The 26,306-nt window shown below is 47.0% G+C and overlaps 4 protein-coding genes across 5 annotated transcripts; 1 reads left to right on the plus strand and 3 right to left on the minus strand.

The window, feature by feature from the left end:
• Positions 1-1,908: 1,908 nt before the first annotated feature.
• On the minus strand, positions 1,909-7,834 carry LOC112901679 (protein S-acyltransferase 21-like). The gene is made up of 10 exons (XM_025970636.1): positions 7,637-7,834; positions 5,939-6,052; positions 5,748-5,850; positions 5,441-5,640; positions 4,817-4,885; positions 4,651-4,722; positions 4,381-4,509; positions 3,647-3,727; positions 3,352-3,543; positions 1,909-3,071 (listed from the first exon to the last, which is right to left on the minus strand). Exons 1-10 carry the CDS (start codon positions 7,679-7,681, stop codon positions 2,232-2,234), a joined length of 1,845 nt encoding a protein of 614 aa, XP_025826421.1. The 5' UTR covers positions 7,682-7,834; the 3' UTR covers positions 1,909-2,231.
• Positions 7,835-10,534: 2,700 nt separating this feature from the next.
• LOC112900823 (glutamate receptor 3.1-like) lies at positions 10,535-21,465 on the minus strand. The gene is made up of 21 exons (XM_025969616.1): positions 21,014-21,465; positions 20,833-20,925; positions 20,537-20,610; positions 20,395-20,453; positions 20,262-20,310; positions 19,616-19,713; positions 19,377-19,411; positions 19,186-19,290; positions 19,004-19,062; positions 18,736-18,910; positions 18,032-18,205; positions 17,790-17,901; positions 16,986-17,043; positions 16,808-16,913; positions 16,087-16,288; positions 13,971-14,285; positions 12,482-13,833; positions 12,111-12,388; positions 11,930-11,961; positions 11,425-11,831; positions 10,535-11,326 (listed from the first exon to the last, which is right to left on the minus strand). The coding sequence occupies exons 1-21, from the start codon at positions 21,398-21,400 to the stop codon at positions 10,844-10,846; spliced, it is 4,653 nt and encodes a 1,550-aa protein (XP_025825401.1). The 5' UTR covers positions 21,401-21,465; the 3' UTR covers positions 10,535-10,843.
• Positions 21,466-21,531: 66 nt separating this feature from the next.
• On the minus strand, positions 21,532-24,765 carry LOC112901287 (uncharacterized protein At4g15970-like). 2 transcript variants are annotated; one of them, XM_025970167.1, is made up of 5 exons: positions 24,450-24,765; positions 23,178-23,543; positions 22,523-23,004; positions 22,357-22,409; positions 21,532-22,025 (listed from the first exon to the last, which is right to left on the minus strand). In XM_025970167.1, the coding sequence occupies exons 1-4, from the start codon at positions 24,687-24,689 to the stop codon at positions 22,388-22,390; spliced, it is 1,110 nt and encodes a 369-aa protein (XP_025825952.1). In that variant the 5' UTR covers positions 24,690-24,765; the 3' UTR covers positions 21,532-22,025; positions 22,357-22,387. The 2 variants fall into 2 exon arrangements, with proteins under 2 accessions (XP_025825952.1, XP_025825951.1); XM_025970166.1 differs by lacking the exon at positions 21,532-22,025 and having other exon boundaries at positions 22,111-22,409.
• A 147-nt stretch (positions 24,766-24,912) lies between these two features.
• LOC112901289 (syntaxin-related protein KNOLLE-like) lies at positions 24,913-26,161 on the plus strand. Its single transcript, XM_025970168.1, has one exon. The coding sequence runs from the start codon at positions 25,068-25,070 to the stop codon at positions 26,001-26,003; it is 936 nt and encodes a 311-aa protein (XP_025825953.1). The 5' UTR covers positions 24,913-25,067; the 3' UTR covers positions 26,004-26,161.
• Positions 26,162-26,306: the final 145 nt, after the last annotated feature.

A 26,306-nucleotide genomic window follows, 5' to 3' on the forward strand; every position in this document is an offset into this window, starting at 1 on the left:
CTCTCTTAGCGGGGTTTAATGTCCTTTTTACTCCGTTGTTAAGAAAAGAAAATCTAAGAATTTCATTCTTTTACTGGTTATGAAAGAAAACACAAGAACTTCACGTGCGATCGCAATCAAGGCCCTACAATTCATATTCCCATTGTTGATAAAAGAAAATGCAAGAACTCTACATTTCCAGCGGTTCATCCGTGATCTTCTCTGCCGCCTAGCGACCACTTAACGTGCAGCTAGCCCAAGACTCCGAGTACAAGTCGATAAACACACATACACAAACTGACGCTCTCGGAGATACTGATGACAGCATTCGAGTTTGGTACGGTACGGTTAGCTTTCAATCCAGATCGTGGTGGGCAGCACCGGGTTTGTTTTCCGGGGCCGGCCGGGCCATGTGCTCGCGGTGCGCCCGAATCCCAGACTGGTTGTTCGAGCCCCGGCAGTCTCCGAAGGTGAGCACGTCACGCCATGGGTTTCGGTTGCCGGCTTTCCGCTTCCGTCCGGGGCGGTGTGCCGGCACCCCGGCAATCCCGCGCTGTCCTCCTGGCCCCGGCCGGCCGCCGGCCGCGCCCCCCGCGTCGTCCGTTCCGCCGGAGGCCGGGCCCGCCCGAAAGCGGCCTTCATAAAGGCCGCGAGCGGTCGCCGTCGGCTCACTGGCCGGCCAACCGGCGAGGCGTTGCTGCCTGGTACCCTTTCCGCTAAGGTTACTTCCATGGGGAACGCAGTGCCAATCGTTGGCACTGTTACTTGCAGTCCGGGAGCGGGAGGGGATCTCTAGCGGCGGCGGCGCCGGTGGGAGCCGGCGAGCCGCGGGAGGTGTCGTCCGGAGGCGGCGTTCGCCCGTCACGCCGTTGGCGTGGCACGGCCGGTTTCAGAGGATGGTCCTGGTGCGGGGAACCGCCGACTCGGCAGCCTTATCCTGAACCAGCATCAGCCTACCTGATTGATAATAATCCGTCCGAAACTTTTAGCTAAAAATGTTCTGAACGCTAGCTTGCAAAGTTGCAGTGATTTTCGCGCCGGGAAATATCTCCAGCTTGGACCAGCACCGGGGGGCCGCCGCCAGATCATCAAACTGTTCGGTTGCCCGGGGAACCTGGGGAAACGAGACGTGGCACCGGCGATCCACAGTGCCCGGGTTCACGAAAACAGGGGGCATCTTTTCGTGATGTGTCTGCGGCAGCGGGCAGCCGAGCGCGGGCGATATTTGTCGACGGCAGCTGCTGCCGTCGCGCTCGCGGAAATACCAACCGCCCTCGCCGGTTGCCAACCGGCGAGGAATAATCGCGGGGGTCAACACCGCACACTTCGAGCGATGCGTGCGCGCTCGAGAATGGCCGTGACAGGTTGCACGCACGGAGATGGCATCTCTTCGCCTGGAATGGCGACCAGGAATCGGCAAACCGAATCCCTCGGAGAGGAACACTCACTTTGCACTTTTGCCACGAGGCAATACCAGTCACTCTTCTTTCTTTCTTTCTTTTTTCAAAGGAGAAACACTCGCTTTTCACTTTTACCGCAAGGGAGCAATGACGTGCCAATAGTATATTATTATTTCCGGCACTTTTTCAACAGACCAACTCGGTCACGTGCAGGCTAAAGAGCATTAGCCGATGACATGCGCCGGCACTTTTTATCCAAGAGTGTCTCGTGTTCAAGGGGCTAATAGATTGTCGCGGGGTCACCACCACACCACCCACTCAGTTTATTCCTCGCGGATAACCAGGCACGAGTTCCGCAGCGAAAAGCCGTGAGAAAAGTGGGAGTAAAAATATGATTGCGGCCACCCAAATGAACTCGTGCAGGCGAGTGCAAGGTGCCCCTGCCCTCAGGTCGATTTGAGATAGCTTGGACAGCTGACAATATAGTAAAAGATTATCCATCATATTGACTAGACACTCCACCAAGAAATCAGATAGGGGAAAATCGATCCAGATTAGCCAATAGATTTTTCGCATTTGTAGTTGTCGGCATGTTCTGGTCAAGCTAATGGTGACCAGAACATCCTTATCACTTCACTAGTACCAAGAACTAGAAATAGGACTCCTCATCACTTCCATGACTTGGTGTTAAAAGGTTGCCGATGCCTAGAGCAACCTCAATTTCCATCGACTGGGTACAAAAAATCATGACCTACAATTTGTCAGATGTAAGAGCTAAGAACTATACATTAAATAACCGAGCGGAGAAACATGTGTTTCTGAAGGCTACTCCAAAAAGGGTAACTGTTTGTTTCATGGTAACTTGGAGAGCTGATCTTTCTGGGGGTCACTGGGAACAAACACCGGGAGCTGGTGCGGCCGAGGCCCGGCAGACCGTTGGCTAGAACCCCCGGGGTCTCTGAAACTTCTCGCTGCAGGATCTGTAATTAGAGGTCCGCCAAAGAATATAGACTGCCCGGTGTACAGAAGGTCAGGGCGGCCTGAGCGAGAGCTGGATCCCTGGTTTGCCTGAGCGGACACGAACCTGCCTGCTTCCTGATCCCAGTAAACAGATGACCGCAGAGATCTTTCTGCTTGTGGTGGGGGGTAGGACCTCCTGGCGTTGCTGGTTTCAGTGACAGGCGCTTCGTTGACGCTGGCTCTCACTGAGAATGGAGACCTGTTTGCTGACGTCTGATAGATTGGGTTGAAATGCTTGGAGGGATGGTGCTCGGCTAACGGAGTTGGAGTACGCGAGTTGCTCTGGAAGCTGCTCGGTGTCCGAGGATACAGCTCGATGTCATCTGCACTTGCTCTGCTGGGTGGATAAGAGGGCTTGTACTGTGAATTACCGCCAGACGGAGGATATCTGTGGTGCCCAGTATCAGCACTTATGACACTGCTTCTGCTGCTGAGGTTATCACTGTCTGCCTCATACTGGTTGCGGGTATTGATCGGTTTCAGCACCGATGAAGAGGCTCTTGCTTTTGCTGCTGCTTTCATGGCCTCATTTGAGTCCAACTTTGCAAGCTTCCACGCACTGATGCGGACTGGACGTTTAGGATGATTTTTGGCTCTTTCAGCGGGGTCTGTGGTATCAGGATCAACAGTTGAAGGAACTCGTCCAGGTTCCAGGTGTGGGATGATTTCATCCTGCAATGTGATGCAGACAGGATAAAATATATGCATAATGACTCTCTAAGAAAAAGATAGGTGCAACTTAGAAATGCAGACAACTGTGACAGGCAGAAACAGCAGCACTTTTGATAGATTATCTTAGAACACAGTGTGAATTTCTGATAAGATTTGTCGAAGTTGAAAGAATAGACTGCACTGAAAACTATGGTGCCTTCAATTATAGAACATAAACACAAGACAATGATACCACAGAAAGTTGAGATGGCCCAGAAATATTGCACCATACAATACTTACCTGGTCAATGAAGATACGAGGGGGAGTGCACCATGCGCCTTTGTAGTGCCGTGCAAATGAGCTCCCACTAAAAGCAGTTGGTGCAGAACTCATTGGAGAAGATGCCAAGCTCTGCTGATCATCATGGACAGAAGGTCCAGGTGGATCACTCTGAGCCCTCATGGCCACAACATATTCATAAGTTGTGATGCCCTGAAAAAAGTGGTGCAGCAAAGTAACCACGTTCACATATTGCGTTCCTGGACAAGACCCCCCAAATGGGGCAAAAATAATGACAAGTGGTGAAGTCACGAACCTTCCGGATCAATATCATATGGAAGAAAAATAGCTCTCCTAGCGGCACTGAAGCAAGCATCGAAAGAGCTGTACCCAGGGCCTGGAGTCAGAGAGGTTTCTTTGTCAAGATCATGATAGCTTGACCATACCATGTAACAGACCTCAAACAATTGAGAGTATTGCAGAGTCATCACAGTTCAAATGGGTAACCATGTCAATTCAAATTGGTGTGTATAGTACATAATTAAAGGGTTTCAGCTATGATATCTTTATCCCTCAGCAGTTCATGTGTACATAGTCGATGTGGACCTTGTATTTTCAGCTAAGATATAAACCTCAGTAGACTAAAGATTAAGCATAATGCTTTGTTTTGACACAGACTTTTGATTTCTAGCAGCTGTGGTGATACACTCAGCACTGTCTGTGTTGGTTCACAATTTCTGCTGCATAAAATTAGCAATTGCTTCTGTTCTCCTGATAAGATTTACCCTGTTCAGATTAAGCTGCACTGAATTCCGTTATCATGTTTTACTGCATTGAATGCTGGTATCATGTCTTAACTCGACATCCTAAACACAGAAAGTACTACTAATTTGATTTTGTGTGTTCCAAGGATCCCAAAATGGTGATGATAAAGTTGCAAAATCATCAATGCTTAATCTAATGTCCATGAGAACTACTGGAAATATGTAATTTAAAAGCTCACCTTGTAAAAAGAAACTAGATAAATAAATAAAAAGGATCAAAACTTACCACAATGGTTGCAAAGGGTGCTCGTGAAAGGCCATAACCCAGCTTTTCTCCAATCTGATCTTCTATGGCTGTCTTATCAGTGAAGCAACGAACAAAAACAGCAATACCAACTCCACACTCAACGGCGAGCTGCATTTAAGTCACAATTAGAAACATAAAAGATGCTTTGGAACACCAAATCCACATTCTGACACACAAGCTTATAGGAATTTAAAAGAATGCCAATGTTGATAATTAGTTATATCAGCATTCTATGATTTTTCAACATACCCAAGCAAGACTCACAGCCATAAGGCATAAGAATGTGATATAGTTTTTTCTTCCAACACAGTTGTTCAGCCACTGCCAAAAAAAGGTTTCAGAACTGTGAAAAAAATCAACAAAAATACAATAAGTGAAGAAAAGAAAATGAATAAGAGAGGATTAAATACAATACCCGGCAGTGATGATCAAAGCCATCAACGCACTTATCGCAACTTCTACAGTGTTTACTATGTTTTCGCACCTGTATCAGAACACAAAGGAGACAGAACTGAGTATCAACTGATTTTTGGGTCCATAACATCTGTCCAAACACTGAAGATGAATACAAAAATAAAGTAAAGCAAGCATCATAGCATTGAAGATGCCAATCACTGGCCTTGCAAAATAATAAAAATATATCATTAACAGAAGAATTGGATAATTGTGAAAATATGTGAAGGAAATCATTTGGTGAAATAAAAAACTTAGTCACATTGAAAATTTTCCATCTACTTTTGATTTTTGAAATTGCAATGGCATTCCATATGGTGCTATACTTTGAGAGTACCACGCAATATTGAATACAGAAGTTCAATATACCCAAAGTTTTAGTACCTAATATGCAGGAACCAACAGTTTTTGTTTTTGGGTACATGTGCACTTAAATAAATAGTAAGCTAGAAGCAAATGTGCAATAATTTGAGTACAACCCATTTTCATAACAAATACTCTTGGTAAGAAAAAGGAGAACCTGGCTTGGAACTCAAAGTATTGCACAATTTACACGTCAAACAGGGTTGGAGTTGAGAATAAGTACCTCCGCATTGCAAAGGGTGCAAAAGAGTGCCTCTTCACCATAATCCTCTTGTTGGTTAACTTCATCCTCTTTGCGACAATCCTCTATAGTAAAAATAGCGCAACAAAAACAAACCCTACATAAGCACGATTTATGCTTAGGGATATCCTCGCTGTTTCTCGATCCTGACTTGCCACCTTCGTCTTGAGCGTCTGTATGTGCTTTTAACCAGAAGGAGATGATTTATTAGCTAATAAAGTGATAGGCTGCTAACACTCATTTAATTGACCAAATGTGAATATAAGCACTGTTAAGGAACAATATATACCTTCTGATTTATAAATTAGAGTACCGTCCATGGAAATCAGGATGCCAGGGTCAGCAGGATCAATCGCAGTACATCTAACATATAGGATCAGCACAGATAAGGCCTGACAAAACAGAAAATGAATATCAAAATACCTATCAGATGAATTTATTCGTGTATTCAACCCAAGCATGCATAGGATGGCATCTTACCAGAAAACTATAAACACCCACAGCGACATACTGATACACGTCCTTCCCCAGAAATGGAGAGAAGAAAGCATAGAACGCTATACAAAGCAAGAAGTACACAGTTATAGCCACCACCTGGAAAAAAAATAAGAAATGTTATTCATGCTCTCCCACTGATAAGAAAGAATGCAATGCCTGCAAAGGCAGGATTTTAGGAGGAAGTACAAACACAATGAAAAGGCCACGGATTCAGCTAATAGAAAGCCAATATACTGTACACAACAGTCCCTACTAAATTACATTTCCGGTGATCACATTGTCAAATCACAGTAGCTCAGACTTGGCAAGCTTCTAATAGAAGAGAGTCATCAAATCATAATAGCCCATGGTTCATAGCCTTTCCCTCAATGCTTGCTCTTTCATTTGTACCATATTGAGGAAGGGAAAAAAGTGGGATGAAGTGGTCTGTGAATGGATTCAAGATATTGCTAACTGAATGTTCACTGGAAAAGATTGAAAGCTGCTACTTGATAGCATCTTGTAATCGAGGAACGATGATATTGCACCCATAGTTCACGCTTTAGAAGTGCTGGTCACTAGTCATTACTGCACAATCTATTGTGATCTCACCAGGATACCATCGATCCCTGATACTGCACTAATAGAAGTACAATACAACAATTCTTGAACGAATCTAGAAAAGGCTTGGTAGCAGAACACTAGACAAATGATTGAGCAGTGATCCTGCTACCTTTTCAGAGATGCCAAAGCTAGAAGCTGGGAAGTGATGCTAAACTCCAAGTATAGAATATGATAAACCCACTACGACGTTCAAATTCACTGACCCATTTTGCAATTTAGCAAAGCACATTTGATTTCACACATCTGGCTGTAGCACAGGCAACTATTACTTGGCTGAGACAGTGGTTAGGACCAGATCCAAGCATCCATTCTAGGACACCACGCAAAGGAAAGTACAATGATGCATTTCAAGGGCAACCCCTCAAAATAGAGTCCACGCAAATCAACTAGAGCCTGCTGTTTAACACAATGTAACTAAATCTAGTCTTACAAAATCAAGTTTTAGGGAGTACTGTAAAAGTACAAGGAAGGAGACAAAAGGAAGAGTATGCGAAGCCGAACTCCTAGGTCCAAGCCCCACATCACATCAGAGACGAAAGAGCAGAACAGCCCAAGAGAGTACCAACAAAAAGGGACACTTTTATTGGAGAAAGCGAAATGCCAGATCAAAACAAGTCGCATATGCCGCACGAGATCGGAATGTTGCGCTGCACGAAATTCAGGTAATCAAGCCGAGTGCCGTTAGGGGAAATCCTATACAAAACCAAATCAATGTGCTACTTCGCCTCAAAAGAGTCTTAAGAGAAGCAGCAGAAGTAAACAAAACACTCATGGCGCTTCTGGAGTGCAGAGCCGCGCAGACGCATCGCGGAGGGAAAAAGAAAATCAGAGAAGGGCAACCCATCACATCAAACTACGCTCGCCTGAACACTCCTCATCAAAACATGAGCACGTCAACCAGAAACGGCGCCAGGAAATTCGTTCCAACGTCGCGCTAGAAACACCGAAAAGCTCCCCGCTTCGGCGGCGAGCCGAACAGAGCGCGACGGGATCCGCGGAGCACAATGCGCGAAAACAAATTGCACAGGCGGAGCGGAGGACGACTCATGGCACGGGAGCGCGCGGGCTGGAGCGGACCTGCAGGGTGTGGGCGGGGAGCTGCCACCCGTGGCGCCGCGCCATGGCGGCCGCCCGCTGCAGCAGAGGCGGCGTTCGCGGAAGGAAGGAAGCAGGCGGGCCCCGGGATCAGCGGCGCGGATGCTGCATTGCGGCGCGAGATCCCGAGCCCGCGGCCGAGGAGGAAAACCCTAGCGCGGCGCGTGGCCTGTGTCAGGCGAGGGGCGGAGCCGACTGGGACTGGAGGAGAGGACTGGCCGACTGGTGGGAGAGCAGGGAGGCAGGGCCCGATCGAGGGGGGACGTGAAGTGAAGGGGTGCCGCGATGGGCGACGGCTTTGGATCCCTCCTGCTCTTGGGCCGTCCGTCTATTTGCAGTTGGTGCGTGGACGGCGAAGGATCGGAGACTTTTGACTGAGCAGTGGGCCATCCGGCTGCGGCGCACCTGAGAACAGAGCCGGGATGAATTATTGGATAGTTTTGTCCATAACCAACCTCTGCAACTCCAGGAGCTCCAATTGAAATCTTCCTGCACGCCATCCAGCATTCTGCATCACCGCATGGCCCGGCACCTTCTTCACGCTGGTGGGCAATCCACGCAGGAGATCAGATTTGCTCCTCGGACTCGCGTGCCATGGCGCTCCGTTTTCCCTTGCCCTGGACGCATCATCTTGGAGCGTGCGCTGCTGTTTAATCCTCTCTTCTCCTCCGAAGTCAGATGCAGCGCGATCCGCCCTGGGAATCTGCAGTAAGACTGTCTCCCGCGGGGAACTGTAAAACGTTCTGTACTCTATGTATAGAGGAAGATTCCCTTCTCTATTGCTCCAGCAGCGTTCTCTAAACGATCCTCTAAAATAGAGAACGCTACAGGTTTCCTCTATATATAGAGATTCTCTCTCCTCTTCTCTATTTTTCTTTACGTTTCAAACACTGAATTAAATAAAAATAAAATATGTCCATAGCGTTTGAGGTATGATAAATACGTACGTACAAAAATTTGGAACAAAATACGTTTCTAATATAGGGTTTAATGTATAGAGAACGAGATTTAGAGAACGTTGTTGGAGAGAAATGAGATATAGAAGAGAGAATTTTGTAGAGAATTCTGTAAATGAAGAATGTAGAGGATAGAATTTGAAGGATATTGCTGGAGACAGCCTTAATCTACCATCGCCTCTTCACCCGAGCCGTGCTGTCACCGCCGTGGACCTTTGTTTCTGTGCTAGTTTTGGGAGCTAGCATCCGATCCGACACATGGGGGGAGGCTGGCACCATTGGTAGACGATAGAGAATCGCTCAGAATAATGCAAGCTGCCGCGGCTGGATCGGCCACGACAAAGCGCTCGCACAACTACGTGACGAGACATGGCGCGGCGCACTGTTCAGGCTGCGCGCGATGCGAGACGCTGCTGATTCCGTCGACCGATCGGATCACCCACCCAGTTGACATGCCGGGTTGCTGCACACCGGATTGGACAATCTGGCATGTCGATCGGACGGTCGCTTGCTAAATTATTCTCTCTCTCTCTCTCTCTCCCCGTATTTTGGCCCAATGAAACGAACTTGGCATCGTGCCCGTGACGGCGGTGGGCCGCCTGCTCCGTTCTTTGTCCGGGGCGAGTCCTGTTAGTACTATTCTTTGTTTCGAGAATCTCTGCTGCGTAAATTACTACTGCTAGTGGTGTAGTGTTGGTGTAGGCATGTGAATTGTTTCGCTTTCGTTCTTAACAAATCGCCGGTGGATGACGTCGCACCGGCGAAGATGGGCATGTGAGACTTGCTGCGAATAATCCGGCACGGAGACTTCGGCGTTGATCGGGCCGTTTCAGGTCCTCAAGTGTTGGGATTTCGTGCGCTCAGCATTCAGTTGGGATGCGTTGCGGCCAAACTTGGCTTGGCTCACGACCTGGCGTGTTCTCTGTTCAGACTTTTTTTTTCTGGTTGTTTTTTCAGATCCTTTTTAATTTGCAGCCCAGAACTAATTTCTTTTTTTGGAGCACAGTATATGGAGTATAGTAAATAATGTACAGCTCCCAATACCCGCTCATTCACAGCCCGGTATGGTATGTACAGTACAGCGCATGATCGAATGCATTTGCTCCCCGCTGTCCATCATACAGCTATCAAGTATCTACAACAGTAGAAAAGTACGCGTGTACGTATTTATAACCAGCTAGCCCCAGGAGTACGGACAGCTCACGGTCACGAGGTTACTCATGAGTGTCAACTAACCTGACTTCCAAAGAAAGAAATGGCGGTCGACGAGCACGAGAGAGAGAAAAGAAAAGGAGGCATGCATGCATGTCCATGTGTTGTGATCATGCTCGCCCCTCGTCGTCCCATGCACGCGCACGCGCAGATCTCATGACGGCCATGATTACTGTCGCGAGAAGCAGAAGCTGTCCAGTTCGTTCGTTCATGCCGCTATCGAGTCCAGGGCCATCAGATGAACACAAACTAAATTTTTACTGGGGGCCATTCATGACGAACCGAGCGAGCCTTCAGCAGACGGTGGGCCAGCCGAGCTGTACGCCGGACCGGCAGGCGAGCCCGACCGTCCGCTCCGTGCCAATGCCAAAGCAAGGACGCTCGGCGCGCAAACGACACGCGCTCTGGGACTACGGCCTCCTCGCCGTTCGCGTGCCGGGCCACAGGGCGCGCTCGCTCAACTGCCAACCGCGCCCACGCACCGACCGAGACATTTCCGTTGCCGCAAATTCATCGCGGGGTTGGTCCGCCGTTGCCTCGCTCTCGACTAGGACGGTTCCGGCCCGGCCCCCAAGAATCTTTGCAGTTGCGGGGTTCACTCGGCACTGGCGCGAGGTGCGCCGTGCGCGGAGTGGCCGGCCGCGGCCGGGTAGCAAGGCGGCCACGCCGCTGAACTCGCGTCGAGCGGCCGGTGCCGCCGCGCCGCGGTAACTTTGTCTTTACACGGGTGAAGGTGACGGCTACAGGATGGTAAAAGTTCATGTACAGCACTGTACTGGTTGCTTTCCTAATCACGTGCCTAGGATCCGACATTTATCCCCCCATGTGCAGCTGCTTTACACACAACTCTACAATTCCGCAGCACACGGAGATCCAAATTCACTGCGCCCCTGGACACGGGACCCGTTCGTGCACCCACCCAGGTACGGTAGAAATCAGTGCCGCTACGGCCATCTACGCCTGCCTCTACGGCCTACGCGTGCGTACGCGCACGGGACCTGGAACGGCGGGCGTGGCGTGGCTACCTCGACGACATGCTGGCGTTGCTCGACGTGAAGCTGCTGACGCCGCTGCTGGAGCCGGACGCGCCCAGCGCCGCGGGGTCCTTGGAGCCCCTCTGGAGCTGCGGCTCCCGGCGGTCGGCGAAGGACAGGAACGACCGGAGCCCGCTGCGGCGGCCGGATCGGGAGATGGCGGCGCCGTCGCCGGCGGCCCCGCCCCCGGACAGCGCGGCCTGCTCGGCGGCGACGTGGCGGGAGTACTGGCGGACGAGCACGCAGGCGTGGATGGCCAGCGCGGCGACGCACGCCGCGCCGCAGATGAGAAACAGCGCCGAGAAGCTCTGCACCTGCAGCCGGTCCGGGTCCTGCTGCAGGTCGGCGGTGGTGGACGACGGCCCCGTCGACAGCCACTTGTCGTGGATCCGCTGGAGGTCGCCGTTCTCCGACAGCGTCAGGATCGCCGTTGACAGGTCCACCGCCAGCGGCGAGTCCCGCGGGAACGCCTGCCGGACGTCCAACGAGAGCGCTCAGCCGTGGGATCATCAGAAACGCTTGCATTGCATCAGGCAAAAATAAAAGGTTGAGTGGAATCGCGACTCACGAAGCCCCAGCCGCTCTTGGTGAACTCGGGTCCCACGACCGCGAACTTGTCGTGCTGGGTCAGGAAGAGCTCGACGTACGGACGCTCGTCGACGATGGCCACGACGCCTCCTTTGCGAGGGCCCAGGTCCAGTGCGGCCTTGTACTCGTCCGGAGAGCCGAGCTTTCTGAGCCGCGACGGGGACACGCCGAGCTCGTGAACGAGGTAGCTCTCGGCGAAGGAGCCGACCTGGAACCCGATCGGCTCGTCGCTGGCGATCAGGCTGTCGATGCCCCTGATCGGGGACGTGAGCTGCTGCACGGTGAGGATGGAGGTCAGGTTGGCAGTGTAGCTGGACTGGATGATCAGGACTACGAAGAGCCAGATGATGATCACGAAACGCCCGAGCGTGCTCCTGGTGTCCTCTCCTGTAAAAATAGAAGATGCAGAGTGACTCTTTTGAGCTTGTTCGGGGGAGTTTTCTTCTTTATTCCTATGCAGAAATGTGGGGCTGCATTTCACTTACTGTGGGCAAAGAACAGAGTTGAGAAACTGAACCTGCAAAGAGAATATAGCATGTTAAAAGTAACCAAAACCTACGCAGAAGAAGCAGAGAAATGTTTTCAGCAAGCAAAATTGATTGGATTATCCTTCCAACTCGTCTTTGATTACACAAATTAAATACGTGTTAGACAGTTGGACCTTACCAGAAAACAGTAATAACTTGATTCACTGGAGGACCGCGGAAGTCATCATTGATTCTGTGCTCGAGCAACCAAATCACAGCTCCTACGATCAGAAAGAACACTCCTGTCACGGACCACATTCTGATGGTAAATGGCTGCAGGAAAGCCCATCCATTCGAGCTCTGCTTCTTAACAGAGGTAAGTATGACAAGCCCGGACCCAACATACGGTTGGGTGAAATCAACAACCTTCGTCCGATTTGTGACAATAGCTACATCGCCAACAACAGCATCAAATTCCTAGACATAAAGAAAAAAGATGACTGTTATAACATGACTTAGTGACTCATACCATACTAACCATAAAATGTTCATTTAAGAAACAGAACTTACATTTGTGACAATTTGATTGATAAGCTGAGTATAGCTTGGATTCTCACGGCCGTTGCCAAAAGGTATAAACCTATAAGTCACTGGGTACGGCAACAAGTTCATTGCAGCAGCAAACACATCAATACAGAACCCATCCACCAATCCAGTTTGATTGTCAAATGATACGAATTGATGGTAACTAACCCTATCTGGGACTCCAATTCTCAGCTCATTTCCATTGTTAGGGAATACCCATCCCCGGGGCCTTGTTATAGTCTCGCCTGGCCAGATCACAGTGTGGAGTTTCTGATTTTCAATAGTGCCATTGGGTAGTTTCTTGTAAAGAGTCTCAGGGGACATAATGGACAACCCAGAATAGTTGGACCAATAACCAATTGTCCGCAAACCAGACCCTACTATGTTTATAATGTCATACGCAGGGTGGATAAGATTACCATCTGAATCCAATTTTACAGGGCCAGTTGCACCCATGAACTTTACTTCGCGAATTCTTTCTAGCAATAGCATCCCCCCATCAAAGACGCTCAATGCTTCAAAATTCAAAGCTCCTCCTGCAACTGCATGCAGTCTGGGGTCTGGAGAGAAGGAAATGTTTCCACCACTATTGAAAAATGCATCCAACGCATGAGCAAGCATCCAGACAGTATCATAAGCATAAAAGCCATAGGCATTGAGCAAGAACGTGCCACCACCTTTATCCTCCTTAACGAGTGTGCTCCATCGAGAAGCTAGTGTCTTCTTCCTATTGGTATTTTCTGTGTGCTGACGCAATGTGAGAACACCCTGCATTGTGCTCAGTAACCTACTATCAAGACGTGGGGAAGAATCGAGGACTGCACCAAGCCAATCTGTTGCAATCCAGACATATCCACCGGATGCCATGGTAAGATTGTATGCTAATGATAACACAGCAAGTCCAGAGTCATCATGTGCATGCAGTATAAAAACCCGGGACTCCATCATCGCGGCTTTGACCAGTACAGCAGCCATTTCACTCTTCTTCGCTCCTGGCCTAATTGCAGCTTTATACAAGATCTTCAGTCTCCTCTTGGCAAGCTCATCGCTTAAGGAGGATATGCCATTTCTTCCATAATCGTCATCAATATATACTGCTGTCACCATCCTCCACCCATAGTAATCAACTAAGTCTGCAACCGAAGCCATTTGAAATTGATCACTGTGGATGGTACGCACAAAGAAAGGATACTGAAGCGATGTGAGAGTAGGATCAGTTGCAGCAAAAGACATCAAAGGTACTTGAAGTTCGTTTGCAACATGGGATATGACGTGCGCAACGACTGAAGATTGTGGGCCAATGATTGCAACTGTATCTTTCTCCATGAATTTCAAGGCTAAGCAAGACGAAGGGATAAGGAGTCAGTCCTAACGTACCATGTGGATTGTATATTTTTTTTCATAAATGTAAGTGTTATTGGTTCAATGGCAGAGACCTTGCTCAAATAAAAATGCAGAGACATCAAAGGAGTACCTTGAACCATGCCAATGAAGCCACTGTAATTGGTATCTTGCATCTGAACAACCAGCTTTGTGCCCGAGAGAATACTCGGATCATTGTTGATGTCATTGACTGCAGCAGCAATGGCAACCTTTGCAACTCTCCCTATAGTCGAATTGAATGTGCAAAGAAGTCCAACGTTCACGGCATCAGGTCCCATAGAAACATTGTGCCCAAGTGCACAAGAGCACAGACAACTGAAAATACCCAAAATATGGAGCACGGACTTCATGTTTAGTCCAGACTCCAAAGGATTACTGAGGTGTTGTTTAAGAGTCCACCCTTCAGCTCAACATCAGATGCACTGAAGAACCAAAAGGAAATTTCAAAATGATGCCTGTTAGGTAGATACTTTCATTATCTAACGACCCAAAATACAAAACTATTCTTCAAGGAAAATTCAGGCATTTACATGATGAACTACAGCCACAGATTACAATTTGGAATGAATATTAGGTACGTGGGGAGGATATATCGCGCATCGATATGAATTTGGGGATCAAGAGCAAAAGAAATAGACACTCCTGGTGGAGTAAAAAGGGGAATTCCATAAAAGAAACAAAGAAAAACTGGAAAAACATAGACAAAACAAAATTTAAAATATGCTATTCTGACCCTAAGGAGCTACGGAAATGAAGCAAGCTCTCACCTTAAGACTTGCCCATGAGTAAATGGAATAACAATCAGTATTAGAACAGAAACCTAAGCATGAACTGAGAATGGGGGCTTGACCTCAGAATTCTTTATATAAGCTCGAGGGGCAAGAAGATCAGCTATGAAGCAGACATGGGACTAAATCTCCTTTTGGAGAAAACAACTGGGTGGATGCAAAAGCGTGGAGCATGCAGATTCGCAAATTATTGCCCCACCCCTGGAACCTCCCCCTTTTTCGTTTTCTTTTTGTGAGTTGAGGCATGGTTCCTCTTACCGATGGCTCTGGAGCAGCCAGTTGCTTCCACTCCGATGGCACGAGATAGATGTGAGGCACCGGTGGCCCGTGTGAACGAGAACAAGCTTCCTGGTGGCCCTGGAACTATGGAAGAATGCACGCCACCGAAACACATGCTTAAATTCGTCAAGGCTATCCTTACAGCTTATTGGAGCTTATATTTCCCCAGATATTGGCGTCCAGTTTGCTCAGGAAAAACCAAGATACTTGGAGTGCCTAGATGTCATAATTCCGACCTGATATGAACAAACAGGTCAGCAAGACATATATTTTTTTTTATTCCAGAAATATTCAGATCCTCATGTCGAACATGTGACTAGGAGTAGGCACAGAGTTGAGAACTCAGATGCAGCTACATTCCACATCACTTCAAAAATGCGACTTCGTACGTATCTGTGAATAGAGTATCTGCGTACCTGCCGAAAATCCCGTCATGTCCATTGGTTGAGCGTTTCTGTTCAAAGATATAAGTGAGATGTTTTCCAACGGGCGTGCTGGCACCTGAGGATATCGAACTTGAGCGTTTGGGTCATTGGGTGGACCAGGTACCTTGACAACCCATGTCCACATGCCATCCCTGGGAGGGCCAAAAGAAGCAACATCGGTGCAGTGCAGCCGTGCAGCGAGCTGGTCACAAACAATAGACCACTGTAGACGACGTTGGGCCCAGCTATCACATCCACTGTCCACTGACGTTGAAATCTACAGAAGAGCCCTGATCAAACTCCCTCATTCCTTAATCATTGGGTCAAGATCACTAATAACTTCTAGGAAAGGATTGAAATCTACTGCTTTTGTATTGCCTGCCTTTTCCTAGCAGCACCATCGCAACCCCTGTTTTAGAGACGGACACCATACGGTTAGAAAAGGTCAAAACCACGTGAGCATTATTGGAAAGCAATAGGAGCCGAACAACAGAATAATGCCCCAGCTTATCCACTATGTGAACGTTTTGAGTAAGCTGAAATGATATTTCCTCTATAATTGGCAATCAAGCTTACATCTTACATTAGTTGCAATAAAAAGTAATTTCCCTTTCAGCTCAAAACTTATGTTACAACACCCGAAGATTCCTAGAGATAACTTTAGGAAACCAAACTACAAGCCAACCGCCTGGAGATCACTCCGGACCTCCTTCTCAGGCCTCCGCCCGCAACCTTTTGGATGGTGTGCTGTCGCTAGCCCCTACCGTCTCGATTGTTTCATTGGCTTCTACAATAGTTCCTACGTTGCTACTTGATTGGTCCTCGAAGGTCCATCCAGGAAAATCTGATCCTTGAAATAGTGAAGTTGGCGTGGTTCTGTAGAATGCAAGGGGGACCTGTTTTATCCGTCGCCGTACCTACAATTCAAAATTCAAAATTTGTGAATTTTCCGGGAAATTCCTAGTGATAATTAATAATGGACACTCAAACGGCAACGGATAATATGCAAATTCAGCTCTGGCTTGGACTTCTCTACAGAGACAAGTTAAACTAAGGGCAAGAGATGGTTCTGGTGGACGAAGTTTAGACTATCAGACACATCTAATGATTTTCCATATTTATGCATGAACCAGGCAGTAATATATATCCTCTTCTGTTGCATACTACTGGCAGGGGCCAAAAATTGTTCACTTCTATGTGTTTGATAAGGAACTGATTACTGCTGAAATTTTCGCTAAAGCACCTAAAAATTGCCATGCCCCACAACCAAACCCAGACATTCCATTCCAGCGCAACAGATGGGATAAGTGACTTACTTCATGATACACAAATTATTAGATAAAAGCAGTACCTCATCCATCCATGATACGTTAGTAGACAGTGGATATGCATCCAAAAATCCAGTGAAAATATGGTTGAAGGTAGTGAAGGCATACCTCGTCCCTGAAAACTGTTGCATAAGAGCCTGAACTAAAGTCCGTTATTTTCATCTCAGTAGTTTTGGCCCGGACAGTGAGATCCTCCTCAAGTGATGCGACAAATCTGAGAGTACCTCAAGAAAATGAACAAAGGAAAGTGCACATAAATCAGGATAACAAATTTCCTTCCTGTTACCTAGAAACTGCAGGAGTGTAATGATGTCGGAGCGTGTCTATTTCCCACAAAGAACTTCCTGTAGCACACAAACAAATATAATATATGATACACATGAATCAATCCAAAAAAGTATCATTATGAAAGAATGTGTGTTGACATAAGTATGTAAGCACACTAGCATATCAACTTGCAGTTCATTTATAAGACTACTTGTTATGGATGTAGCTTCAGAGTTCAGACTGAAAAATTTAGAAGAACAGCAAATGCGATAACTGTCATTATCACACCACTCAAAAACCACGATGTAGAACAGTCATTTAGTTGGGTCCCAAAATGCCATACAAGGTGGGTCTAACGAAAGGAATTTATAGCAGGTGAACCAATAAAAATTTTAGCACTAAAGGTAGAAGTACATTATTAATCAAAATAAATGAATAAAAGACATAGAAAAATGCATCGGCACCATATGAGCCAAGTTATATATTCTTTTAAGAAAACTATAGGTTCTAGCTATGCTTCATAGTAGGTTTATTAGGTGTTAGTATACCACAAAAAGAATGTCCCAAAAAAAATGGGAACTCATGCATATAGGTCTACTTTTTTCCATTTCTATTTCAGAATTATTTCTTGTTTTAGCCTCATTCTTTCATCTAACCATCAAGCTGGTTATCTTTAAAAAAACCATACTTTGAGACAGACAGAAGCTTAACTTGAGCTCAGAGAATGATTTTCCAGGTGACTGCTTGTCACTTAGAGATTCTAAGGGACAGAACCGAAGAAAAAAAGTGAGACAACATATGTTCAATATCATTAATTACTTACGCATTGCACCAGATTTTGCAGGGTCCGCCTCGTCATTGTTAAAAGGGTCAGCACCAATCTTCTTAGGCTGGCTAGCTTCTTCTTTGGCATTGCTGTCATTTTCATCCACTTCCTGAAAGATAATCCATAGCATTAGAATTATCTAGTGAGACAACAAAAGGGGCATACTTGCAGGGCTGCAGTAAATATGTTAGCTCAAAGCCTGCACAGCAATGTATGCACATTGGAATCAGTTAACATACCCAATGGACCAAAAAATTAACTGAGGGGTGTCTCCGCAGCAGATTATGAATTAAAGCAATAATAATAAGAGCTCCAGCTGGTGGAACTGAAAGAGCAAGTCTGCTCAATCTTTTTGCAAAAGCAGCAGCAAGATATGCAGGAAGATAAGAAGATTTCAGGCATGTGTCGAGAAGCTGCAAGAAAACAAGTCATATGTCAGCATGATAGCCAAAACTAAAAAGGTAAGAATAAGATGACAATACTTACAAAAGAAGAAAGCAAATTCGATTTTAAGATTCAGCAGCATGTATTATGGATAACTTGTATGTTTCTAGGTGTTTCTCAGGTTTGTCAAGCATCAGGAGTAACTGATAAACTACTAGATTAGTCTACCACAGTTGGTAGGTTACTTGTGCATGGATAATTATTTCTGCCAGCTGCTAGAGTCCACATTAAGATGGTACATTTCATGATTGTTCCACCTGAAAAACAGTTACAACCTAAACTGGCAATCCAGGTAGGGGCATGGATGCAATGCTCTAGAGCAGGATTTATAAAAATATGAATGTGTGGATGGCTCCAGTTATTTTAAGACCTTGATAAAACATGTTCACATTAGAGTGGAACTTTATGACCCTTTTGAGAAGTGATTCGTCATAAGAAATCTGATCTACCATACTTGAAGAGGAACCATAATGAGGCAGGTCATCCTTTTCCCACTTACTTGCAAGAACACTGACCGGTGTTTTGCCATAAAAACAGCAGGAGTCAGTAGTGCATAAAGCTTTTCATAGAATTTTGGATATTCCAGACCGTGTTGTGTCATAAGAATGAAAAGGCCACTTAAGGCCATCACACTGATAACGCCACCAATGTCATATGATCTAGTCAAGAAATCACTGCAGCAGGAAAAAAAAACATACAGGTGACAAGATGTCTGTCGGTAAAATGTTGAAATAGTACGCAAATAATAAAGAAATCCCACAACCTACCATAAGATGGCAGGGTTCGACATTGAAGGAATGACATTTTGATGAATTGAAGCAAGGACCTGCAAGTCAAAAAAAACATAACTCAAGGCAGGAAACCATACCAACAATGAACTCATAACTTAGACAAACAAAAAGTAGAGAATAAATATTTTCATCTAAGTACTGGATGAGAACAGCTTTACCTCCTTGTACACATCAAGTGGTAGTGGTAACTTGAGAAAAGATAGCCATGCTTTGGTGAACTTCAATTTTATTTTTTTCTTGATGTGTGTTGTAGAAGAAGAGTCCTACAGAACTTCAACGCTTAATATCCAGAAATTTTGAGCCTAAGCTGAAAAATGTCACTTTACTTTCTGAAGTATATATAGAGTACCTTAGAAGAGTCTTTTTCTCCTTTAGCAGACAGGCCTTCAGAAGCAAAAAAACAAAAGCCAAGAGTAAGAACACTAATCACACCTTAGTGCATGCATGCATGAACATGTACAAACATGCTTTTCAAGCATTGCATGCACTCCACATTTCTAGGTACAAAAGAATACATGAAATAGTATTTCATGCATTCTTGTAGATGACAGCCAAATTGAGACTACCAAACAAATAAGAAATACTCACCAACAGTACTCCACATTTCAAATGTTGAATCCTGTTGGTAATCCATCACAGGAACATGAGCCAAAAGATTGTATATGTTGTGTACAAAAATAGCACCTCTGTTATGCAAGGAGAAAAATATGATAAGACATAAAAGTATAAGCCAATGAAGATGTTCAAAGGCGTCAATGCAGCCATCACATATTAGGGGTTGTATGGTTTTTTGCTGACACAATGCACGATCATGTTGTAAATAATCCACATCAACGATCATAAGCTGCAGATTGACTTTCCAGAGCTAAAAACTATATCACATACAGCTTCCTGTAAATGACTTGAATGCAGAAGTGCAGGATGAAATACAAGCAACAGATCAAGTAATCAACACAGCTTTGTCCTAACATGTTAATTGCCTAAAACCACGAAGCTAGTACTGGAACATTAATTAACACCTAAACACAAGACTTTCATACCATGGTCTTTTAAAAGGAAGCATGAGCTGCATTTGTTGTGCATGTGTTTGTAATACATCATTAGATATGGCACAGAAATGCAGTTTTACATGATCTCATGGTGAGTTTGAGTGTGTGAGAATAACTGAAGTTGTTTTTGCAAGGATCAAACAACAGTTTAAGGTTTAAGATATGTATTGTAAAAGAAAGTATACTTGTTTTCTGACCCATCACTTCCATTCTGCAAGGCATCTTTTCCAGAGTCTGAACAGAACAACAAAAGGTAACTAATTAGTAGAGAGGCCGAACTATGCTATTATTTTGATGAAACGAAGACTGAGGGACTACCGGTGGTTTTACTCCCCAGATTGTTGGCGATCTTGTCTACACTAGTGTAAGTAAAGTAACTGCAGGAGCAGGTGGATGGAAATAAGCACATGTTGAGAAAAAGAAAAACAAGTAACAAATTGAAAATGCGCTCACAACTTACCAAACATCAGTGTATTTGAAGTACTTCGACCCAAGCAACTCTAACAAAGGATCAACGGAATCAGAAGCATGGACCTGCCCAAAAATGGGAACATAAGATCAAACGCTAAACTAAACAGTTGACACTCGGTCACTACTCATGTCTGCAAGCAGAGCTATACTGAGCAGAAACAAACAGAACTTGGCAAAATTGGAGCTCAGTTCTTACACAGAGCAATCTCATCGATAATATGGGAAACCTATACATTCAAAGGCTAGAACCGAGCAGCTGTATGCTATAAGAGAAGAGAAACTCACGACAGCGTGGAGAAACTTGTGGTAAATTGCCGACTGGAACTTCCCGTCCTTTCCCAGCTTCACGAAATCCATGAGAGCATCCAGTGCTACATCCTACAGGCACAAAATGTAAGCTCAATTGCCAGTTCAATTAATTCCTCGACACACCAGATAATATGCTAATAACAACTTCAAGACTCACTCTGATCGCGTCATCGCTGTGCGTAGACACGCTTAGCTCGACTAGCGCGGCAACGAGCTCGTCGAACCGCTGACGAAGCCAGGCCCCGAAAACGAGCTCGGGGTCGCTGCCCGCATCACCCGCGGCGGCAGCCGCAGAGGCGGAGGGAATAGAGGGGATGAGCGGGACGAAGAAGGACTGGAGCGAGATGAGCGCCTCGAGGGCGAGGTCGAGCGGCGCGGAGGGGGAGAGGAGCGCGAGGAGGGCGGGGGCGTGGTTGAGGTGGGCGCGCGATGAGAGGAGCTCGCGGCCCAGTGCCTTCACCTCATCTAGGGTTAGAGTCCCACCTCTGGAACGCCGCTTCTTAGTGGCAGACGCGGACGCCGTCGCCGATGACGATTTCGCCATGGCGGAAGGTGTGGGAGGCGGCGGCGGCGAGGTTGGAGACTGGGGGAGGAAGCTGGATTCTGGGGTTTATGGGCGAACAAGACGGGCAAGTGTTGCCTGCGCTAGAATGACTAATCCGTACGACCCATAAAGTGGCCTAGTTGCGGCCCATTAATGGCCCGTCTAGTGATTGCTAACGCACGGCGCCTCGCTTACAGAACTTGGAACAAGCGGACCAGCAGTAGTAAGTAACAGAGTAATTCACTGATGTGGTAGGTGTCGCCAAGCAAAATGTTGATTCTTGTCAATGAAATCCAGAGCATTTATCCAATGGGAAATGATACTATGGTTATTGTATCCGTCCATCTTTTGTGACACCTTGCCGTAATAGGCGCTTCAAGCTAGAGGGCTAGACCATGTAATCTTTCAAAAAAAACAAAAGGTAGACCATGCGAAAAGAAAAATGACGAGATCCTTTCCATGTTTTAAGAGAGGGAGGGAGGGATACAGAGATTGAAGCAGCCACCCTGCTCATCCAAGTAAGAGCAATTGCATGATTGCATCCGCACCTATGCAACCGAGCCATCCATCCAAATTGATTCAATCGAAAGCTCGGGTTATCATGCTTAACTGAACATCCATGTACCTGAGAAGCAAAAAGGTCCGCTCCAAGATGTCAGCTGAGTCTTCCATGCTCCCATGAGAAGCATAGCATCAGGAGGTGCAACTCATTTCGCAGATTTATCAGTTCATCTGAAAGAATCGAAGTTCACGGACTTGCACAAATGAAAGTCTTACATAATTGAAACTTATCATCCAGGTCAGCGACTAACATAGGAACCTATTACTAAACACTCATGAGTTGGCAAAAGGAAAAAACCTATACGCTAAGAAAGGTTAGGAGTCAACCTTTGGACTAATAATTCTTCAATCAAAATACATAAACGAGTTTTTTGTGCATCAGTGATATCCCTTACTTTTTCTTGATCCTCAGCAAGTCAGTATGGTTTATCGGTGCGATGATGAAAGACTGCAAAATAAATAATTAGGATGATTGTATGCAAGATACAACTAAAACAGCATGCCGGAAACCATCTGAACATCATATTGTCTGAACTCAACGTAGGATATCGATTGTCGTACCTGCAATTTTGTGGTACCCTCCAAGCCGATGTCTGCAATCTTTTTAAATTTGGTGGCAAGGATAAATAGCTCTTCCAATCCTCCATCATAATCCTCAGATCATGAATCTTGCTTCTCAACCCGATGCAGCAGTTAGCATGCATAGTGCAGACTTTGTTCAAATCTCTGCTAGGTTCACAGAATCCTCCAAAGTACTTTGTACTTAGAAACTTAATTGTCAATCCAATGCCTACAATGTAAGGATCATGCTTTATAGCATTGAATACATCCTGGTCATGATAGCCAGGATACCTCAATCGTGAGGAATACCAAAAACTATAAAACTCTATGCTTCGTTCATTAGATTTTACATAGCTGAAGCCTCCATTAGCAATATTTCTCAAGTCAGTTGCATTCCCAACATAGTGGTCACATGCAATCTGAAAGTCTACATCAGGGTAGAAATGCGGGAACGGATTGCGAAACCACATTATGTCTGCATCCTGGATTTCATTGAACACAAAAGATGGATAAATAAGACTACCAAATTAGTTTCATTTCACTTATTCAAGAACTCATGCAGTCATGTTCAATAAACAAATAACACCTGAATCTTTCTCTATTGCAAAATGTGAATAAATATTTATCAAGGTAAATAATGTATTGCAGAATTTACCGAGAATATGAAGTTGTAACCTTTTTCAAGAACAAGCCGCAAGAAATCTAGCCTTCTCCACATCATTTCTAGATATCCAGCAGTCAGGAACCTCTTCTCTTCAGAAAAATCCACACCCTCGGTTCCCAGAGCAAAGCAATAGCAATGGATTTTGACACATTGTTCGTATGCTTTCCGGTCAAATGCTACAATAACAAGGTGTTTCAACAGCGAATTTGTTCTAACACCGGAATGAAAGCTATCGATGAAAAGGTCTATCACTGAACCAGGCGAAGCCCATGCAGCATTAAGTGTAGTCAAGATAACTGTATTATCTCCCGTTGAAGCCTTCTTTAGTACTCGCTCAAGTTTGATATCTTCACTGTCCTAAAAAGATCATTATATTAATTGAAGAACAATGAATAAAATTAAAAAATTTGTCTTATATGCTAGCTATGCAAGTATAAAATCAGCAATGCAAAACTAAAACAAAACAGATCTTCTGAGAAAAGGAAGGGTAATGCATCGAACAGGCAGCTAAAATCAAACCAGATATTACATTGAATACTGAGATAAGTGGCAAGACTTTAGCATCACAGCTACTTATTAAGTTCTCATAAGCCTAGTTCGCCATATCATTTGCTATTATAATCAGCATTTCCATGTGAACAACAAATAACCAATTGTGATTAGCTGAAAGCCATATGTAGTTTACACGTATGTTTCACAGCAATGCTGTAGCTAAATTGTTTGGCATCACATCCAAATTGGGAAAATACCTCAATCATTATGGGGAAAATAACAAAAATGACTAGTAGCAAATACTAGTTTACTTATAGTAACAATGTTCCAGGAAGAGACACCAATTGTGTTGCAGATGGATTCATTTCACACAGTGGGACTGACTCCGAAACTAGAGTAGGATATCAGGATGAGACAATTACATGAGTCTTCAATTTTCCTTTAAGAAAATAAGTATTCCAGAAAAAAACAACCGTGTTCATCTACACTTCTTAAGTCGATCTCAGCAAATCTAAAACCACGGCCAACTAGTTTCAGACTTTCAGTTGCTTCATCCACGGCAACAAACACGAACTCTAATTGCGCAATTACTCAAGGGGTTGCACCCTAGATGCCGTTATGCAATATAATTCTCAATCGTACAGAACAGTAGATCGCTGATTCTCGGCACTGTTTGAGTCCCGGAACCAACGCACAGTGCCAATTTGGAAAACACGCAGCGAAATGGCAAAATCAAAGCCATTAATAGAAGCGGGAAGGAGACGGGCTCACCTCAGCGCCCTCCTCCTCCTCCTCGGATGCAACCAACGAGGGCAGCGAGGTCTCCCACCCCCAGGAGGCCCCCGGCGGACGCGAGACGGCGGCGCGGTACAGAACCGCGAGGGGCAGCGCCACGAGGGTGGCGAGGACGAACGCGGCAGCGGATCTCCGGAGCGCGTGCCTCCGGAGGGCGCGCTGGCGCGCGGCGGAGGGCGCGCTCGTCATCAGGGCTTTGCGAGGTGGCATGACCATGCCGGTAGCTGGGCGGCGGGCCGGGAGAGAACGGAAGACGTTCAGTGGCGCACTAGCGCGAGCGGTTGCAACTTGCGAGCTGAACGTCTGATGTCTGAACCGCCGGGATCGGAAGGCGTAAATTACCAGTACGCCGACGTCCTCCACACACGGAAACTCGGCAGCGTAACTGGATGGGCTTCCCTGCTCCCTCCCCGCCTCCCCGGCCCCCGCCCAACGGTTCAATCCCGTGACCCCCGCTCCGCGTTGATGCGAGTTTAAAGCCTCCCCTTCCTCTCGCCTCTCTTCCCCAACGGCTCTTCCTCTTCCCCGCTGATCCATTTCTCCCACCGCGAGACCCTAGAGCGAGAGAGGGGAGGCAATCCAGAGATCGGCGCCATGAACGACCTCATGACCAAGTCCTTCATGAGCTACGTCGACCTGAAGAAGGCGGCGATGAAGGACCTGGAGGCGGGCGGCGACGGGATCGAGCTCCCGGAGTCGGGCGTCACGGACGAGCGCCTGCGCGGGTTCTTCCAGGAGGCGGAGGCGGCGAAGGCCGAGATGGCGGCCATCCGCGACGCGCTCGACCGCCTCCGCGCCGCCAACGAGGAGGGCAAGGCGCTGCACCAGGCCGACGACCTCCGCGCGCACCGCGGCCGCGTCAACGCCGACATCGTCGCCGTGCTCCGCCGCGCCCGCGGCATCCGCGCCAGGCTCGAGTCCCTCGACCGCGCCAACGCCGCGCAGCGGAGGCTCTCCGCGGGTTGCCGCGAGGGCACGCCGCTGGACCGCACGCGCACCGCCGTCACCGCGGGGCTCCGGAAGAAGCTCAAGGACCTTATGCTCGACTTCCAGGCGCTGCGGCAGCGGATGATGTCCGAGTACAAGGAGACCGTGGAGCGCCGCTACTACACGCTCACCGGGGAGGTCCCCGAGGAGGAGGTGATCGAGCGCATCATCTCCGACGGCCGCGGCGAGGAGCTCCTGGGCGCCGCCGTCGCGGAGCACGGCAAGGGCGCCGTGCTCGCCGCGGTGCACGAGATCCAGGACCGCCACGACGCGGCGCGCGAGGTGGAGCGCAGCCTCCTGGAGCTCCACCAGGTGTTCCTCGACATGGCCGTCATGGTGGAGATGCAGGGGGAGAAGCTCGACGACATCGAGAGCCATGTCGCGAACGCCTCCCATTACGTGCAGGGCGGCAACAAGGAGCTGGGCAAAGCCAGGGAGTACCAGCGGAGCAGCCGCAAGTGGCTCTGCATCGGCATTATCATCCTGCTGCTCCTCATCCTCCTCGTCACCGTACCAATCGCCACCAGCTTCAGAAAGTCTTGAGCGAATTGTGATGGAGGACGAACAACGCCGGAGTTGTGAAGGGGTTCGAATTCGATTCGTTGGGTGGATGGGTGGGTTCGAATGATCTGGACACTCAGCGGTTGTGTCTCGTGTTGTTTGATTTCATATTCATTAATTTCAGCCTGAATTTTTCTATATCCATCTGGGTTTAGCTGATGAATTCACGCTGCGTTCTAAGTTCAATGCAACGTGAAACTCATGACGATGATACGGCCAGCCGCCTGTTCTTATTACCAGTTCACCACAAAGCACATGCAGCTTGGGACCAATCAAACGGAAACA

The sequence above is a fragment of the Panicum hallii genome, chromosome 7 (genome assembly GCF_002211085.1).
Source record: "Panicum hallii strain FIL2 chromosome 7, PHallii_v3.1, whole genome shotgun sequence".
In the NCBI taxonomy this organism is placed as follows: Eukaryota; Viridiplantae; Streptophyta; class Magnoliopsida; order Poales; family Poaceae; genus Panicum; species Panicum hallii.

What these genes read in the sequence shown, in the direction of transcription:
- LOC112901287 (XM_025970167.1), bottom strand. Translation starts at nt 24,689, where the DNA reads ATGGTCATGCCACCTCGCAAAGCCCTGATGACGAGCGCGCCCTCCGCC. An exon ending in AGGAGGAGGAGGGCGCTGAG is followed by an intron (nt 23,544 to 24,449) that starts GTGAGCCCGTCT and finishes TGATCTTTTTAG; the next exon opens with GACAGTGAAGATATCAAACT. An exon ending in AGGGTACCACAAAATTGCAG is followed by an intron (nt 22,410 to 22,522) that starts GTACGACAATCG and finishes TTTATTTTGCAG; the next exon opens with TCTTTCATCATCGCACCGAT.
- LOC112901679 (XM_025970636.1), bottom strand. Translation starts at nt 7,681, where the DNA reads ATGGCGCGGCGCCACGGGTGGCAGCTCCCCGCCCACACCCTGCAG. An exon ending in GCACCCTTTGCAATGCGGAG is followed by an intron (nt 4,886 to 5,440) that starts GTACTTATTCTC and finishes GTTCTGATACAG; the next exon opens with GTGCGAAAACATAGTAAACA. An exon ending in CTCGTATCTTCATTGACCAG is followed by an intron (nt 3,072 to 3,351) that starts GTAAGTATTGTA and finishes ATCACATTGCAG; the next exon opens with GATGAAATCATCCCACACCT.
- LOC112901289 (XM_025970168.1), top strand. Translation starts at nt 25,068, where the DNA reads ATGAACGACCTCATGACCAAGTCCTTCATGAGCTACGTCGACCTGAAG.
- LOC112900823 (XM_025969616.1), bottom strand. Translation starts at nt 21,400, where the DNA reads ATGGCGAAATCGTCATCGGCGACGGCGTCCGCGTCTGCCACTAAGAAG. An exon ending in GAGAAAAAGACTCTTCTAAG is followed by an intron (nt 19,291 to 19,376) that starts GTACTCTATATA and finishes GAAGTTCTGTAG; the next exon opens with GACTCTTCTTCTACAACACA. An exon ending in CACTTGATGTGTACAAGGAG is followed by an intron (nt 19,063 to 19,185) that starts GTAAAGCTGTTC and finishes TTTGACTTGCAG; the next exon opens with GTCCTTGCTTCAATTCATCA.